General features: G+C 38.1%; 1 protein-coding gene across 3 annotated transcripts in view; it reads right to left on the bottom strand.

Moving 5' to 3' along the window:
• pign (phosphatidylinositol glycan anchor biosynthesis, class N) overlaps positions 1-18,491 on the bottom strand; it is a 283,091-nt gene that overhangs the window by 249,879 nt on the left and 14,721 nt on the right. For all 3 annotated transcript variants that reach the window (XM_039753344.1, XM_039753343.1, XM_039753345.1), the window contains exons 3-5: positions 10,084-10,182; positions 9,887-9,993; positions 4,815-4,939 (exon numbers count right to left, since the gene is read on the bottom strand). In XM_039753344.1, coding sequence (XP_039609278.1) covers positions 4,815-4,939; positions 9,887-9,993; positions 10,084-10,182 — 331 coding nt within the window. The remainder of the gene's footprint in view (positions 1-4,814; positions 4,940-9,886; positions 9,994-10,083; positions 10,183-18,491) is intronic.

Here is an 18,491-nt window from a genome sequence, read left to right as displayed (position 1 = left end):
AACAATGAGATGACCCCCAAAACAGAAATGGTTTAACAGGTGGAGGCCACTGACATTTTTCCCTCCTCATCTTTTCTGACTGTTTCTTCACTAGTTTTGCATTTGGCTACAGTCAGTGTCACTACTGGTAGCATGAGGCGATACCTGGACCCTACAGAGGTTGCACAGGTAGTCCAACTTCTCCAGGATGGCACATCAATACGTGTCATTGCCAGAAGGTTTGCTGTGTCTCCCTGCACAGTCTCAAGGGCATGGAGGAGATTTTAGGAGACAAGCAGTTACTCTAGGAGAGCTGGAGAGGGCCATAGAAGGTCCATAACCCATCAGCAGGACCAGTATCTGCTCCTTTGGGCAAGGAGGAACAGGATGAGCACTGCCAGAGCCCTACAAAATGACCTCCAGCAGGCCACTGGTGTGAATGTCTCTGACCAAACAACCAGAAAGACTTCATGAGGGTGACCCAAGGGCCCCATGTCCTCTAATGGGCCCTGAGCTCACTGCCCAGCAGCATGCAGCTCGATTGGCATTCGCCATAGAATACCAGAATTGGCAGATGCACCACTGGTGCCCTGTGCTTTTTACAGATGAGAGCAGGTTCACCCTGAGCACGTGACAGAAGTGAAAGGGTCTGGAGAAGCCATGGAGAACATTATGCTGCCTGAAACATCATTCAGCATGAGCAGTTTGGTGGTGGGTTAATGATTGTCTTGGGAGGCATATCCATGGAGGGTCACACAGACCGCTACAGGCTTGACAAAGGCACCTTGGCTGCCATTAGGTATCAGGATGAAATCCTTGGACCCATTGTCAGACCCTATGCTGGTACAGTGGCTCCTGGTGCACGACAATTCCTGGCCTCATGTGGTGAGAGTATGCAGGCAGTTCCTGGAGGATGAAGGAATTGATACCATTGACTGGCCACCACACTTTCCTGACCTAAATCCAATAGAACACCTCTGGGACATTATGTTTTGGTCCATACAATGCCACCAGGTTGCACCTCAGACTGTCCAGGAGCTCAGTGATGCCCTGGTCCAGATCTGGGAGGAGATCTCCTACAACACCATCTGTCATCTCATTAGAAGCATGCACCGATGTTGTCAGGCATGTATACAAGAACACAGGGGCCATACAAAGTGCTGCATACAATTTTGAGTTGCTGCAATTCAATTTTGGCAAAATGGACTAGCCTGCCACATAATTTTTCACTCTGATTTTTGGGGCATCTTTGAATTCAGGGCTCTGTAGGTTGATCATTTTCATTTCCATCAAACGATGTGGCATCCTTTCGTTCCTAACACATTACCCAGTCTATATTAGTATAGATATCCAGGAGGATTTCTTTTTCCCATTGAGATCTCATGTGTTTTCAAAGTGTTCCTTTAATTTTTTTGAGCAGTTATATATATATATATATATATATATACATACACACACACACAGCAAAAAAAGAAACGTTCCTGTTTCAGGACTGTGTATTTCAACAATAATGTTTTAAAAATCCAAATAACTTTACAGATCTTCATTGTAAATGGTTTAAACAATGTGTTCCATGCATGTTCAATTAACCATAATCAATTAATTAACATGCACCTGTGGAATGGTCGTTAAGACCTTAACAGCTTACAGAAAGTAAGCATTTAAGGTCACAGTTCTAAAAACGCAGGACACTAAAGAGACTTGTCTACCGACTGTGAAAAACACCCAAAGAAAGATGCCCAGGGTCCCTGCTCATCTGCGTGAACGTGCATTAGTCATGCTGCAGGGAGGCATGAGGACTGCTGATGTGGTTAGGGCAATAAATTGCCGTGTCCGCACTGTGAGACGCCTAAGACAGCGCTACAGGGAGACAGGAAGGACAGCTGATCATCCTCGCAGTGGAAGACCACATGTAACAACACCTGCACAGGATTGGTACATCCGAATATCACACCTGCGTGACAGGTACAGGATGGCCACTACAACTGCCCGAGTCACACCAGGAACACACAATCCCTCCATCAGTGCTCAGACTGTCCGCAATAGGCTGAGAGAGGCTGGACTGAGGGCTTGTAGGCCTGTTGTAAGGCAGGTCCTTACCAGACATCACCAGCAACAACGCCGCCTATGGGCACAAACCCACCATCGCTGGACCAGACAGGAGTGGCAAAAAGTGCTCCTTACTGATGAGTCACGGTTTTGTCTCACCAGAGGTGATGGACGGATTCGTGTTTATCGTTGAAGGAATGAGCGTTACACCGAGGCCTGTACCCTGGGCGGGATCGATTTGGATCGATGGCTAGGGCCATTCCCCCCAGAAATGTCCAGAAACTTGCAGGTGCCTTGGTGGAAGAGTGGGGTAACATCTCACAGCAAGAACTGACAAATCTGGTCCAGTCCATGAGGAGGAGATACACTGCAGTACTTCAAGCAGCTGGTGGCCACACCAGATACTGACTGGTACTTTTGATTTTGAGCCTCCCTTCATTCAGGGACACATTGTGAAACATTTTTAGTTTATGTCTTATGGTGTTGACTCTTTTAGTGTTCATACAAATATTTACACATTAAGTTTACTGAAAGTAAAAACAGTTGAAAGTAAGAGGACGTTTTTTTTGCTGAATATATATATATATATATATATATATATATATATATATATATATATATATATTATATGACAGCAACACTCATCGCTCACAACAATGACAAAACAATTACATGTTACGTTATTTTCAAAATGTTTCCTTTTCTTTTTCATTACTTCTTTCACACACTACTTCTCAGCTGCAAAGCGCGGGTATTTTGCAGAGACAGAGATATATATAATACACACACACACATACATTCTATATATATATATATATATATATATATATATATATATATATATATATATATATATATATATATATAAAAATAATATAGATATATAGTGGAACCTTGGTATACGTCCTTAATTCGTTCCAGACCCTTGGACTTATACCGAACAGGACATACACCAAACAAATTTTTCCCACAAGAAATGGGAAAATGATTAATCCGTTCCCATGAAAAAAAAAAAAATCCTATTGCTATTGGCATATTATACATTGATGGGGTTGTATAAAATAATTTAAACACTGCTTAATACTAAAATACATAAATACAAAAGCAATTAGATGAAATAAATGAAAAATGTACCTCACTTTACTTTTTAATAACATATTTGTTTTCACAATCGTAGATACCGTCGTTCTCGCAAAGCGGTATGCAACAGCCATGTCCTGATACGCATGCCACCTTCATACTTTTCAACAATCAATTCAAATTTACATGAAAAAAAACACAAAATCACGTTGTGACGATGCAGGTTTGCTGTATGCTCCCATCTGCTGCCGGGGAGCCCTTGAACCATACACCGTCGGTAATGTGCCTCACTGCTAACCTCATCGGTAAAGCAAGGGGATGGTGAAAAAGTGCAAAGTGCTTTTATTAAAGCAATTAACAAAACAAGGTGTTCAAATTAAAGTGCAGTCTCCAAAGTTCCAATAAATAATCCATAAAATCAGAAGTGAAACGTGGAGGTTAAAAACAATAGAAAAAAGTCTTCTTAAAACAACGAGTTAAAATACAGCAGGAAGCATTCTTTAAAATAAAAAGAAGAAGAAGCCGGTGCCTTTTTGCGCCCCCCTGCTTCCTTTCTTTTTATTCCCCTTCAAGCCAACTCGCGCTTCTGTTTATCAAGATAAGCAGCCCCCTCTCTCTCTCTCTCACTCACTCACTCACTCAACCTCCCGTACGTTTCTTTTTACTCCCCTTCAAGCCGACTCGCGCTTCTGTTTATCAAGGATAAGCAGCCCCAGGAACAATCATGAAAGCGGACGGTCCCTCACTAGTGCACTTTGGTGAGAAACGGCCACATCGCTAATCGCCCTGACAACCTTCAGCCACATAACCACCACGCCCCCTCACCAAGCTGCGAGAGCGGTGATTATTTATTTTAAAGCTGGACTTTGACAGGAGCTGTGGACCCACTATATCACACACATGAAAGTTCACAGAGAGTTATAGCGCGGGTTGTTCACTGAATGCTAGCAACTGGCACACTAACGCTCGTGGGGCAGTCATGGCTTTGTCTCGAGAGAGGTAAACAAGGTTAGCACGAGAGTCGTATTCCAAGCAAAGTTTTTCGTGTCCAAACAGGACGAGACGTATGCCAAGGTACCACTGTATGTGTGTGTGTGTATATATATATATATATATATATATAATGTGTGTGTGTATGTATGTATGTATGTATGTATGTTTATATATTTGACAGCAACACTCATAACAGTGACAAAACAAAACAATTATCTTGAAAATAACGTAACATGATCATCAATGTATTTCCTTTTCTTTTTCATTACTTCTTTAACACACTACTTCTCTGCTGCGAAGCGCGGTTATTTTGCTAGTATATAACACATTCACTACCATTCCATTTAGTACAGGGCTGTCAAAAAAAAAAAAATATTCAAAATAAAAATAAAGTGAATATTCAATTATATTCAAACTTACAAACATTGGCTGCATTAGAGGCCACATCAAGAACAAACACAATAAATGACACAATTTATACAATAAATATAATTACATACATATTTTGAAGAGTGTGTAAATATGCTTAAGAGTTTCAGGAAGTATTATCTAAAAATATATAAAATAGAAATTTTCTCAAAAAGAAAAATCAAAACTTGAAAAATAGCTTGATTTAAGATTATTCAGTTACAGATTTTTACTAAAGAACAGTTGGCTGGCTGTAAATAAATAAAAGTACCAAAGCTCCAAGTCTGCTTTAAAAAATAGCATACCTTGACATTGGCCTGTGTGCATGTCCGTTTGTATCAAGTCCAAGTAGATGGAGGAAAAAAACTATATTTTCCTCATGTAACTGGGATAGTAAAGTGTCATTGGTTTTTGCAGATAGTAAGAACTTCTGAAAGGAAACAATGAAAAAAATATTAATTTTAATGTTAATAAAAATATTTGATTCTTGATACTAAGTACCAATAAGACAGAAAAAGGGAGAATGCTGTCTGCAGTACAAAAGAGCAGTTACTTGCTAAAAGAACACCATTTAATTTCATATTTCTATCAATAGGAATTCATCTTCAATCCCAATTTTCTACATAGACTGATAGCAGGAAATAAATCTGAGATTGTATAGACGTAATTTTACCAGTAAACGTGAAGGTATATTCTGTTTCACCATAAGCAAGAGATTATGTCAACAACAGTTAGTGGAAGACTTAATAGGTTTTGTATTTGTACTTTTTGTACTAGTTTTTATTTAATGCAAAGACTATCCTTTAACTAATAACTATGCAACTAGAATTTATTCCAGTTTCTGCAGTTGGCATCCAAGTAATGTCCACTACACAAAATTATTTTCAGTATGCATTTATATTTATTACTATAATAAATAATCAAAGACACATTTATGTTAATTAGAATACTGAGAAGGGGCTTGGTGATCTTTATTCTATGGAACCCCTAGAATTTTGTTTCCACCATTTTCATCGCTTGGAGTTTTTTTTTTTCACTCCTACCTGGCCATCTGACCATAGCATTTTTAAAAATTATTATTGAAGCTTGTTATTTACTTTACAAACATTACAGTTAAAAAACATTTATAAGCAGTTTTTTAAATTTACAAATGCCTTTTTTATAATTGTCCTAATTTATCTAGTATTGATTAAAGGATTTTGATCTACTTTTGTGTATGAAAAATGTGCTGCATAAATAGATATTGTTGTTTTGCCAGTCTCATGAGATTTTATATATTTATGCAGCAATTTTTTTTAAAATTGCACAAAAAATTATGGTAGTCGATTAGGAGTCAAGAAAATTCTTTAAAACAACTTAAGCTTTATTAATGACCATCTCTGTTTATTATTTGGCAATTTTCAAAATAATCATAGTAGATATAATTAAAGCAGCTGCCTTTAATGGTCAGAATTCACAATCCATAGATTTGTTTTTGCTACTCTTAGAATCCAGCTTAAGTCCAGTAGGTTACCACCTACTAGGAAAATGAGCCTGGACTTGGCCAGACAGTTTCTAATGAGTTAGAACGCAGTTTGTGTGAGGAACTTTCACATTTGGGTATTAATGCCGATCCTAATGTGATGTGGAAGACCTTCCGTGACAAGACCCTGAAGGTTGCCAAGTGTTGTGTTGGTGTTACCGGTGTTCCCAGAAGGAGGCATTTCATCTCGCAGGGCACCCTGGATATCATTGAGAGGAGTAGCAGCGATCGGCTCAATGACAACCCTGGTCTGTACAGGAAACTGAGAAGGATGGCTGCGAGGGCTCCGAGGGCAGAAAAAGAGGCGTTTGTTAGAGGAATCTGTGAGCAAGTGACACACCATCTGTGGTGTAGCGACCCCCGTCCTGCTTACTGAGGAATCGAAGCATTACGCATATCTGAATCTGTTCTTGGAGACTCGCAGTCAGGGCAGCTGATGGAACGGTCTTTACGGATGACACTGCAGTTGTGACTTGCTCGGCTGGCTACTTTCAACAGTTGTTCAAAGCTGATCCTCCGGCTAGGACGTTGGATATCTCTGGGTCCACGGTTCTTGAGGCTGATCCTCCAATTAGCTGTGAACCACCTAATCTCACTGAGATTGCACAGGTAGTGAACCAGCTGAGGGGAGGAAAGGCTGCAGGGATCTGTGGTATCCGGGGTGAACATCTCCAGGCTGGTGGTAAGGCTGTCCTCCTGGCATTGTAAGAAATCTTTGCTTCCATTTGGGAGACTGGCATCATCCCAACTGACTGGAAAATGGGACTTGTCATCCCTATCTGGAAAGGGAAGGGTGATAGCCTGGACTGCAGCAACTACTTGGGGATAAAACTGCTCTCGGTGCCAGGTACGGTCCTTGCAAGGGTTGTCCTCAATAGGATCCGTGATCACTTGCTCACCTACCAGCGACCGGAACAGTCTGGTTTTACGTTTAAGTCTACCATCGACCGCATCCTGGCACTGAGGGTTCGCATAGAGCACAAACGTGAATATTGACAGAGTTTCTTTGCATCCTTTGCCGATTTTCGCAAAGCGTTCGACTCAGTTGAGCGAGCTGCCCTGTGGGACATCCTGAGGGTTTGCGGGATCCCGTCGAGGTTGCTGAATATCATGGCAGGCCTGTACGCTGGTACTGTGAGTGCTGTGCAGAGTGGAGGCAGGACCTCTGCATTTTTCCCCAGTTGATTCTGAGGTTCACCAGGGTGTGTTCTTGCTCCTACTCTGTTCAATGCTTGTATGGACTGGGTGTTGGGCAAGGTCGTGCAGTCCACCAGCTATGGTGCATCTGTTGGTGAAGAAAGATTCACTGATCTTGACTTTGCTGACGGTGCTATGACCTTTGCAGAGTCAATGGAGGCTATAATCGGGGTGCTCAAGAGAATGAGTGAGGAGTCCGAGTGTCTAGGCTTGCGAGTGTCTTGGATAAAAACCAAGATCCAGGCCTTTAATGACCTCTTGGGCACAGCCATCAGCAGTGTGTCTGTTTGCGGAGAGTGTGTTGTCCTTGTTGAGAGGTTTACTTACCTTGGCAGTGACATTCATGTCTCTGGTGACTCTTCCTGTGAAGTCAGTAGACGGATTGGGAGAGCATGTGGGGAGGGGGGGGGTATGTCATGAGGTCGCTGGAAAGGGGTGTGTGGCGCTCCCGATATCTATGCAAAAGGACGAAGGTACAAGTCTTTAGAGTCCTGGTGCTTCCTGTCTTACTATATGGTTGTGAGACATCAACGGTATCCAGTGACCTGAGACGAACACTGGACTTCTTTGGTACTGTGTCTCTCCAGAAAATCTTTGGGTACAGTTGGTTTGATTTTGTGTCGAATGAGCAGTTGCTCATGGAGTCATGAATGAGGCACATTACCTGCATTGTGAAGGAGCGTCAGTTACGGCAGTACAGCCATGTGGCGTGTTTCCCCGAGGTTGATCCAGCTCATAAAATCCTCATTGTTGGGGACCCAAGTGGCTGGACCAGGTCAAGGGGTCGCCCACGTAACACCTGGCTGCAGCAGATAGAGGGTCATTTCTGGAGGGTAAAACTAGATTGCGTGTCTGCCTGGGGGGTTGCCAACCAGGATCCCGAGCTGTTTCGACGTGTAGTGGGTGCAGCAACGCACTGTACCAGTGCATGCTCCAACTTGACTTGATTTGCCTTGAACACTAGAATTACCAGAGCCTACGAAAAAAACTTGTAAATCCGTCCCACCTTAAACCGCTTCTTAAAATTGTTCACAGCTCTCCACCAGCATCTTTTGTCATCTAAATGTGCGGATAAAAATCAGGCTGCAAGCAGCTGGCTATTCCATCCCCCCACCAACTTAGAACGTGCACAAACTTCTCCCAGCTCATGCCTTGATTGATTTTCTGGGAGTGAAGTGGAGTTTTAGAGTGGAAATACAGTAATCCCTCCTTGATCGCGGGGGTTGCGTTCCAGACCCCCCCGCGATAGGTGAAAATCTGCAAAGTAGAAACCATATGTTTGTATGGTTATTTTTATATATTTTAAGCCCTTATAAACTCTCCCACAGTGTTAACATTATTAGAGCCCTCTAGACTTGAAACCCTTTAGTCAAAAGTTTAAACTGTGCTCCATGACAAGACTGAGATGGCAGTTCTTTCTCACAATTAAAAGAATGCAAACATATCTTCTCTTCAAAGCAGTGCCGTCAGGAGCAGAGAATGTCAGAGAGAGCACTCACTAAGAAAAGCAAACAATCAAAAAATCAATACGTGCTTTTAAGTATACAGAAGCACCGCGATAAAGCGGCATTTTGTAGAGGAGCGTCTGTATCTTCTAGGCAAAACAGCCTCTGTGCAAACAGCCCCTCTGCTCACACCCCTCCGTCAGGCAGAGAGAGTGAGAGAGATAGAGAGAAGCAAACAATCAAGCACCGCGCAGGAAGTATATCTTATATCATTGAGAAGTTTTAGTTAATATGTAATACATGCTCTGATTGGGTAGCTTCTAAGCCATCCGCCTATAGCGTCCCTTGTATGAAATCAACTGGGAAAACAAACTGAGGAAGCATGTACCATAAATTAAAAGACCCATTGTCCACAGAAAGCCACGAACCAGCGAAAAATCCATGATATATATTTAGATGTGCTTACATTTAAAATCCATGATAGAGTGAAGCCCTTGAAAGTCGGCTGATATAGAGGATTACTGTAATAGATCTTTGTTTGGAACACATGCATTTCATGTCTGTTCCATTTCTACAGTAATCTGTGTAAACACATTGTTAAAACAGAAACGTTTTTTATATTCTAGTAGTAGATGACAAAATGTAGGCATAAACTATATAATGTATGAAGCCTGAAGTATCAAAGAAATACTTTCACAAAAGGTACAAATCTAGCTCAACAATTGCGCTTTTATTTACAAAGGACAAATGAAGAACATGTGCTACAGAATGCTACTAACGCTGACAGACATCTTGCCAGCCTTGCACAAGCGACTGAAGAAGCTCGATTAGCCGCAAATGCAGCACGGGTTGAAAGAAATCGAGCAGCCGTGTCTTGCGGCAGCCGAAAAGGTCTACTTTAACCACAAATAAGTGCCATGATAACAAAATCATTTCAAGAACTTAACAAAACAATTCTTTGCAGAGAAAGTATGGATTTCACAAACGTTGAATTTGTAGCCCGATTCGGTCAGGTTCCCAGTCGCTATTTTTTTTTTAATTTCATCTGTTATTATACAATGTGCAAAAGACAAAATTATAAAACGAAAAAATATGGCGTACTAAAATGTTTTTCTGTCAAGTAATTGTTAATGCATTCAATAAATCTCCAAATTTTCATGTACAGTAATTAATTCATAGTAATTCAGACATAAAATATTTTATACAATTATACCTTCACTTCATCAAATACCCAAGTGTCTAATTTGGAAGCATCTTTTGCTGCAAAGTCCTCATTCTCAGCTGGATACATAAAAGTGTAGATGTGATCTTTGCTTGCACCTACAGAATTCGGAAAAAAATAGCATTATTAAAAAATGGATTAAAATAAGACACTGCATTCAAGAAGTAATGAAACTGTAAATATCCTACCTTTTGCAAACATTGGGAGAATATCAGGGCTTCCCCAGCTCCAAGTGTACTTGCTTTCATTGAAAACAGAATCAAATTCAATAGGATTATCCTTCCACCCTGGTTTAAACAATAGTATAAAAATGAAAGGAGGTCTAAAGTATATATAGCTTTGAAGAATTTACAAAATATTTTACACAATCTATCACCAATTTCACCAGGTAAAATCATCAAGTTTTGACTTTTTCATATAAACAATGAAATTCCAGCATGCATTCCCATTAGACTGATGTCATAGTTTAAGAAATTAAGCTTTTCAGCAAAATAACATGTTGCCTTGAAACTGGGTTCTGATCTACACAATTTTAAGCAAGGGATGATAGATAGACCACTATTAATATTTAGCATTTTTTCTACACAAATGTGACAAAATTACTACTAACACTATAACAAAAGATGTAGCGCCTGACTAGTAACATCAGGCGCTGAAATATTGAGCCAATATTTGGTCTCTATACATGCATCACTACTGTTAAAACCTTCACTAATATTATGATGCTGAAACTTTTCAAAGCAAAGAATTTTTATTGGGTTTTTTTCTAGTATAAAAGGCCTCAATTTGAAATGTTATTCTCTTTAATTGATATGCACAATGATGGTAAAGAACTGGATGTTAACAATGTATGCTACACAACTCCAGTAGCTTCAAAACACTAAGCTTCACCTTCATTTATTGCCCGTGGGACAGGCAAGAAGGCACATATTTATAGAGGATGTATAAAGTAATTTGTTTACTTACTGTTACTGTACCATTTTAAAAATTTAATAAAATTTTCCATTATTGTAACTAATTGGTGCCCTTATGGTGTTTGTGTTATTGAAGTGCATTCAAACTACTCTTTTTGGGACAGTCACTTATCTTGCCTTCTAGCCTACATTTTTCTCCTGCTTTTTTATGTTTACCTTTAGAATTTGCAAGAGATATGTGTTGGTCTCATGCCAGTGGGAGTCTAAGAGATATGAAAATTTAAACTTTCCAGTAGGCAATTAAATCTAATAAAGTACTCTCTTTCAGAAATTGTAATTTATACACACCAAACTGGTAAAGCTTTTAAAAGTAAGCACAATTCTAGTTGTACAAAAATAATGTCCATTAAATAGTACTATTTGCATATAAATAATTCCACTATTTAATTTAATAAATGCACACGTAATTCTGGATATATACATGTGCACTGATTCATTTGTTACTTCATTAACCTCTTAAATTTCTTGTATTGTATAATCTTCAGAAGAGAGAGATCAAAACATAACAGTTCTGTTGTCTGTAAAGAATATTCTTTATATTTAACTCAACATGGGCTATAGTATCGTCATAGGCATAAATTTAACAGTTAGAAATGTGTGCTCAAGAAAAGTCAAAAAAACACTGTTACATTTAAACATATTTATGTGAAAACATCATAAACTTAATTTTTTCTTTTCATTCAGGTTTTTTTCTAGGAAAACCTAACACTTAAACACTCCAATAATACTGGTAAAATATGTATTGGTAATTGGTCATCTTTACTGCCATCATGTCAACATCATTATCAACCATACTGGTCAAACACTAACAGGCTGATAATAAATTGAGATATAGAGTGTACAGCTGTGAAACCAAACTGACAAATTATTTCCTTTCAGGGGAGGAGAAATCAATAAACACAATCACAAAACAATAATGGAAAACATTTTCAAAACCATTAATGAAACTAATAAAATAAAATAAAATATCTGCTAATAAAATATAACTAATTAACAAAACAAAGAAAATGCCTGGGTAACTGGGGAACAATTTTTTGAATGCAATTGCTTCTGCAAATATGTGGTTACTGAAATAATAAAGCAGCAAACATTACTAAAGAGATGTTCAAAAACGTTAGACAAACCCAGTTACTCATTACGATGACTACTAATGCTAAAGGAAAATAACTTATGACAATGGCAAAAGGGCTATTTGAAGTCTTTTAGATTCAGGAATAAAAACTGCATTAATTAAAAGATGTTTTATAAGGTTATCAAGAAGTTGAAAAGTTATTATTGATGTAATGTTCTCACTCAAGTGTGTGCTTAAGCATGGAATATTTTACAAAGAAAGCAAACCAACCACCAACTCTCTTACTCATCAAAAGTATACAAAGGATTATGTACCACAAAAATCAACTACTGAAAATTAAAAATTTTGAAAAGCCCATAGATGAGTTCTAAACTGACCTGGTTAGTTTGCCTAATGCACACTATTTGTGAATGTTTTTCATTCAAAGTTTGGGGGTTATTCTCATTGTAACACATCTACCAAATTACACAAAAATTAAGATGAGAATAGTGCTGGGCAGTATACTGGTTCATATCGAAACCGCTTTTTAATTTTGTTATGATATGGATTTTTCTTATACAGCAACACCGGTTTAAATTGCCTAAACAACGTTTGGAACGTGGCACAGCAGGAAACTGTTCAAGGGGGGACATTTTTCACTGCTACACCGCTAATCATATACAACGGAGCACATGCATTAGTGGAGGTGTTGTGCAGGGGCTCTGCAACTGAAGCTGTACCTGACGATAAAGTTCAACATGATGACACAGAAGAACTTTTGCCGAAAAAAGGAGTCATGTCCGTCGCCTGGAGATACTTTGGTTTTAAAAGGTCAGATGTGGACCATTATGTTCAAATGTGTGAATACTGTTTCTATACTACTGGATAATACTGCAAGCCAAGTTGTACTTGTTTTATTTTTTTTCAATACAGTGTAATGTACCTGGGTAGTGTGTAATAGTGTGAGAACATGTTGACTTTATTCTCACCGCTTATGTCAAGATTAAAAGTCGAACATCGTAAACTAAACTTCATCGTAAAATGAATATTTCATTTAATAGATTTTCTCAAACCCTGTCATAAAGTTATATAGCACATTAAATGCTTTGTGTTAAGTGTTCCCCGAGCCATCTTAAATTGGTACGTGCTTCTTAAACTGACTTTCTCGTGTACTGAGGTGGTGCCGGCAACGATCACCGCACAGAATACAGTGACTTCATGATATTCCTGCTCCCTGAACATTTAGAATGCTAAGATAAATACTTGATATAATTTTCATGATGAAATGTATTAACGCATGTATTAATCATGTGGGGTCACAGCAGCGTGGAGGTTGCACTGCTGCCTCGTAGCAAGGGGGTCTCGGGTGTACCCTGCCTTGAATTTGCATGTTTTTCTGGTGGGTATACCTGGCGTGCTTCAGTTTCCTTTCAAAGTCATGTAGGATGTGGGGTTTTGTTATGCTATATATCCGAAATGATACTGTTGTGCTAGGACATAAGTGTTTAATAGAATCTTCCGTTAAAGTGCACAACATTAATACTGTAATAAGCAATCTCAATGCACGTAGAAAATCTAGGAAATACGGCATAAACTCCAATAATCTAATTAAAATTACAAATTTAGAGGAACAATGTATTAAAACTATAAAAACAGATCACAGATTAAACAAAAAATACACACAGAGCGGCAATAATAAACATAATTTAGTTCCTATTCCAAATATCAATAACACACATAGTATTCATCTCTGTACCTCCGAAACATTAAATATGGCACTATTAAATGTTAGAGCTTTAACTAACAAAACGTTTTTTATCAACGATCTTATTAGTGATAAAAAAATAGATTTTATTGCACCAAGTGAAACGTGGCTTAACTCAGGCGCAGCTGTTTTAATCGAATCTGCCTCTGGATTACAGTTTTACTCGTGCAGACCGCCAGGGAAAAAGGGGAGGCGGTTTGGCAAACATTTACTCGATGTCAGTTTTGGTAAGTTCAAGTCCTTGGAGTATCTCGCCGTTGTTATTCATGGAGATTCTCAAGTTCTAGTATTATCCGTGTATAGACCTCCAAAATTCAACGTGTCTTTTTTTGAGGAATTCTCTGACTTAATGTCAATTTTAATTACTAACTATGACACACTCCTAATAGTTGGCGACTTTAATTTTCATATAGATAATCAGTGTGATCTAAAAGTAAAAGAATTTATGAACCTCCTGGATTCTTTTGATTTGAGACAGCTCGTAAATCAGCCTACACATAAAGCAGGTCATACGTTAGACTTAGTGATTACTAAAGGACTGAAAGTTGATATAAAACAGATCATTGATATTGGTCTATCAGACCATTTTCTTCTACGTTTTAATATAGAAATAATGATAAAAACACCCATGAGAAGCATATTGTTAAAAAACGCTTCTTTGACTCAGCAGCAGCTTTAAAACTTACAAACATTCTAAGCAATCAGTCCGTTTATAGTGCCAACTATAATAGCGAGGATAATGTAAATAGTAAGGTGGAAAGATTTAATACTAAAGTGAGAGCTGCTGTTGACATAGTTGCACCTGAAAAGACAGTGAAAAAATCTTCTAGCATTGTTATACCATGGAAGACCCAAAGAGTGTCTGATTTAAAGAGAACATGCCGTAGAGCTGAGCGTAATGGAGGAAGACTAAACTTACTATCCACTATGAAATATTAAAAGTCAAAATAACAGAATACAATAACACTGTCCGTCTTGAGAGCTGCTATTTCTCTAAGATTATAAATAACAATGCTAGTAATCCCAGAGTCTTATTTTCTACAATTGATCGCCTACTAAACCCAGGTAACTTAAAGGAATGCCTCCTAAGTACTTCCAGTAAAACCTGTGAGGCTATCTGTATTTTCAATCAAAAATTAATGATATTAGAAATAACATAGTATATCCCTCCAACACTAAGGATCCTCCTAAACCCCAGCATCCTGTTATAAACAAATTAAACTCTTTCACTAGGATAGATTTACCTGATTTACAAAAATAATATCTCAATTAAAACCCTCCACCTGCGTCCTTGACCCAATACCAACAAGGTTTTTCAAAGAAGTATCAGGCGTGCTAATTGATAATGTTCTGACATAGTAAATTGTCATTAGATACGGGGTCTTCCCAGACTGTCTTAAGACTGCTGTAGTTAAACCCCTACTTAAGAAACATAATCTTGACCCTCGCTCTTGAAAATTTTAGACCCATCTCTAACCTGCCTTTCTTAAGTAAAGTTCTGAGAAGGCAGTCATTATGCAGTTAAATGACCACCTAAATAAACATGCTATTCTTGATAAATTTCAGTCGGTTTTAGAACAAATCACAGCACAGAAACTGCACTCGTTAAAGTAGTAAATGACTTGCGGGTAAATGCAGACAGAGGCCATTTATCTGTTCTCATCCTCTTAGATCTGAGTGCTGCATTTGACACCATTGATCATAATATTCTTAGAAATCGCCTTAGTCAATGGGTGGGCCTCTCTGGCAGTGTCTTAAATTGGTTTGAATCCTACCTGACAGGGAGAAAATTTTTGTTAGTTGTGGTAATTACAACTCAAGACACATGATATCCGATATGGTGTTCCACAAGGCTCTATCCTGGGTCCTGCTTCTCTACGTTAGGTCAGATTATCTCAGGGCACAACGTGAGCTACCACAGCTATGCTGATGACACACAGCTGTACTTATCAATAGCACCTGATGACCCGATTCTCTTGATTCACTAACACAATGTCTGACTTGTATCTCAGAATGGATGAATAGTAACTTTCTCAAGTTAAATAAAGAAAACTGAAATCTTAGTGATTGCAATAATGGATACAATGAGGCTATTAGAAATAAACTGGATACATTAGGATTAAAAGTCAAGACGGAGGTAAAAAGCTTAGGGGTAATTGTTGACTGTAATCTGAATTTTAAATCACATATTAATCAGATCACTAGGACAGCATTTTTCACTTAAGAAACATAGTAAAGTTAGACCTCTTATATCACTGAAAGATGCTGAGAAATTAGTTCACGCTTTGTTTTCAGTCGACTAGATTACTGTAATGCACTCCTCTCAGGACTACCCAAAAAAGACATAAATCGTTTGCAACTAGTGCAGAATGCAGCTGCTAGAATCCTAACTAGGAAAAGAAAATCAACACATTTCTCCAGTTTTGATGTCACTACACTGGTTACCTGTGTCATTCAGGATTGACTTTAAAATTCTGCTTATGGTTTATAAAGCCTTAAATAATCTCCCCATCTTATATATCGGAATGTCTGACACCTTATATTCCAAATCGTAACCTCAGATCCTCAAATGAGTGTCTCCTTAGAATTCCAAGAACAAAACTTAAAAGAAGTGGTGAGGCGGCCTTCTGCTGCTATGCACCTAAAATCTGGAATAGCCTGCCAATAGGAATTCGCCAGGCTGATACAGTAGAGCACTTTAAAACACTGCTGAAAACACATTACTTTAACATGGCCTTTTATAACTTCATTTAACTTAATTTAACTTAATCCTGATACTCTGTATGTTCAATTCATCATAATAACTATTCATGGTGGCTCTAAAATCGTACTGACCCCTACTCTCTTCTGTTTCTTTTTCCGGTTTCTTTGTGGTGGTGGCCTGCGCAACCTCCACCTAGTCAAAGCTTCATGATGCTCCAACAGTGATGGATGGATTAATAGGCAGAAGTCTACGTGACCATCATCATCATCAAGTCCTTCCGTGAGAACCCTAAATCCAAAGAGGACTGTTTCATTTATGTTAGGTAGAATGCCCAGAGGGGACTGGGCGGTCTCATGGTCTGGAATCCCTACAGATTTTTTTTTTCTTTTTTCTGTCCCCCCTGGCCATTGGACCTTACTCTTATTCTATGTTAATTAATGTTGATTTATTTTGCTTTCTTATTGTGTGTTTTATTTTTCTATTCTATATTATGTAAAGCACTTTGAGCTACTGTTTATATGAAAATGTGCTATATAAATAAATATTGTTGCTGCTGTTGTTGTTGTATATTGACCCTGCTAGTGTATGTTTTGCTCGTATTCACCCTGCGATGAACTGGCACCCCGTTCAGGATTTGTTCCTGCCTCGCACATGATGCTTGCTGGGATGGGAGCAACCCTGAATGGATGGCATAATTAAACATGTAAAATAAAGATTTTTTTTAAAGTTCTGAACACTCCGTGGGCTAAGTTTATAACTAGTTTTAATTTCACAAAGATGTTTATCGTGTGGTGATTGGATAGATGGAGAAAGAAAAAGGAAGGATAAGAGCTGAGGGTTTTATTACATCAGACAGATGACATTCTACTTTAAACAATAAAATAAACTATAGGAACAAAGTGGAAATGTCGACTTTAATCTCAACATAAGTGTCAAAATTAAAGTGGAAATGTCGAGAATAAAGTCAACATGTCAACGTCGTACTCGATGTATAGTTTTTTTTTTCTTCCCTGTGTCCATATTTTTTTTTTTTCACCATTTCCCTAATATGATTTCGTAGGGCTATACCACAAATAGCATTATAAATGCAAGTTGCAGTTTTATTATTTATGTATACAGCTTAGCTTGAAGCAAGGTTCATATTAATGCAATTTGCCTTAATAATGGATCAGTTGGTAAAGAAGTCATCACCAAGTTGCACTTGTTTTATTTTATTTTTATTTGGTGAATACTGTGTAATGCACCTGGGCTTGAAGTCTTGAAGTAATAGTATTATTACTGGAAGTTGCACTATTATTTATTTTATTGTTATTATTTATTAGTTTAAATATTATGCAGTTTAATGATGGTAAAGTTGTTTAAAAAGTCACTTTAACGTGTCAGTGGACAGAGATTAACATTAACAGAAAGTGTAGTTGGTTTACAAAAAATATTTACTATTTATTCCTTTTCTAAGACATGTTCAGTGCAAAACAACTTTTGACAAGCACCTCTGGATATTTTACGAAGTCTAAATGCCTCTTTGGATGGTTTAAAATATGTTGTCAAAATTTTAGTTTAAGCTGTTTGCAAAATTTGTTCAATAAAAAGGTTCTATATTTTGACTGCATCTGTCATGCAATGTGATTCCTTCTCTTCATTAGTGCCACCGCCTTGAAAATTATCACTTTATGGGGCCATTACAAACTTGGATTAATACTTGTGTGCACATTAATATGTTTTTTTTTGTACAATATGCAACGCTCATGACAGTGGAATAAGTTATTCTTAGCTAGTCTACTGTAGTAATTGCAGTCGAAAATGTGGTTAACATCCACTCATGCATGGGGAAAAAAATACCATTGAATACCGGGAAACCGGTATAATTTAGAAAAATACCGTGATATAGAATTTTGGTCATACCGCCCAGTTCTAGATGAGAATATGCATAGGTTGATGAAATATTCTGGGTGATGCGTATATGTTTGTAACTATGAGCCTTTTATGCATATTTCATTATTATTGCTAATATTTTTATTTATTTCTCACGGTATGTCTGCAAATAATAAAGTGCTTATGCTTTCTCCTTAGTTGGATAGAAGAAGCAGGTAAAACTGTAGCCT

The sequence above is a fragment of the Polypterus senegalus genome, chromosome 5 (assembly GCF_016835505.1).
Source record: "Polypterus senegalus isolate Bchr_013 chromosome 5, ASM1683550v1, whole genome shotgun sequence".
Lineage (NCBI taxonomy): Eukaryota > Metazoa > Chordata > Cladistia > Polypteriformes > Polypteridae > Polypterus > Polypterus senegalus.
Note: the sequence above shows the minus strand (reverse complement) of the source record. Positions and strands in the feature narration are given on the sequence as shown.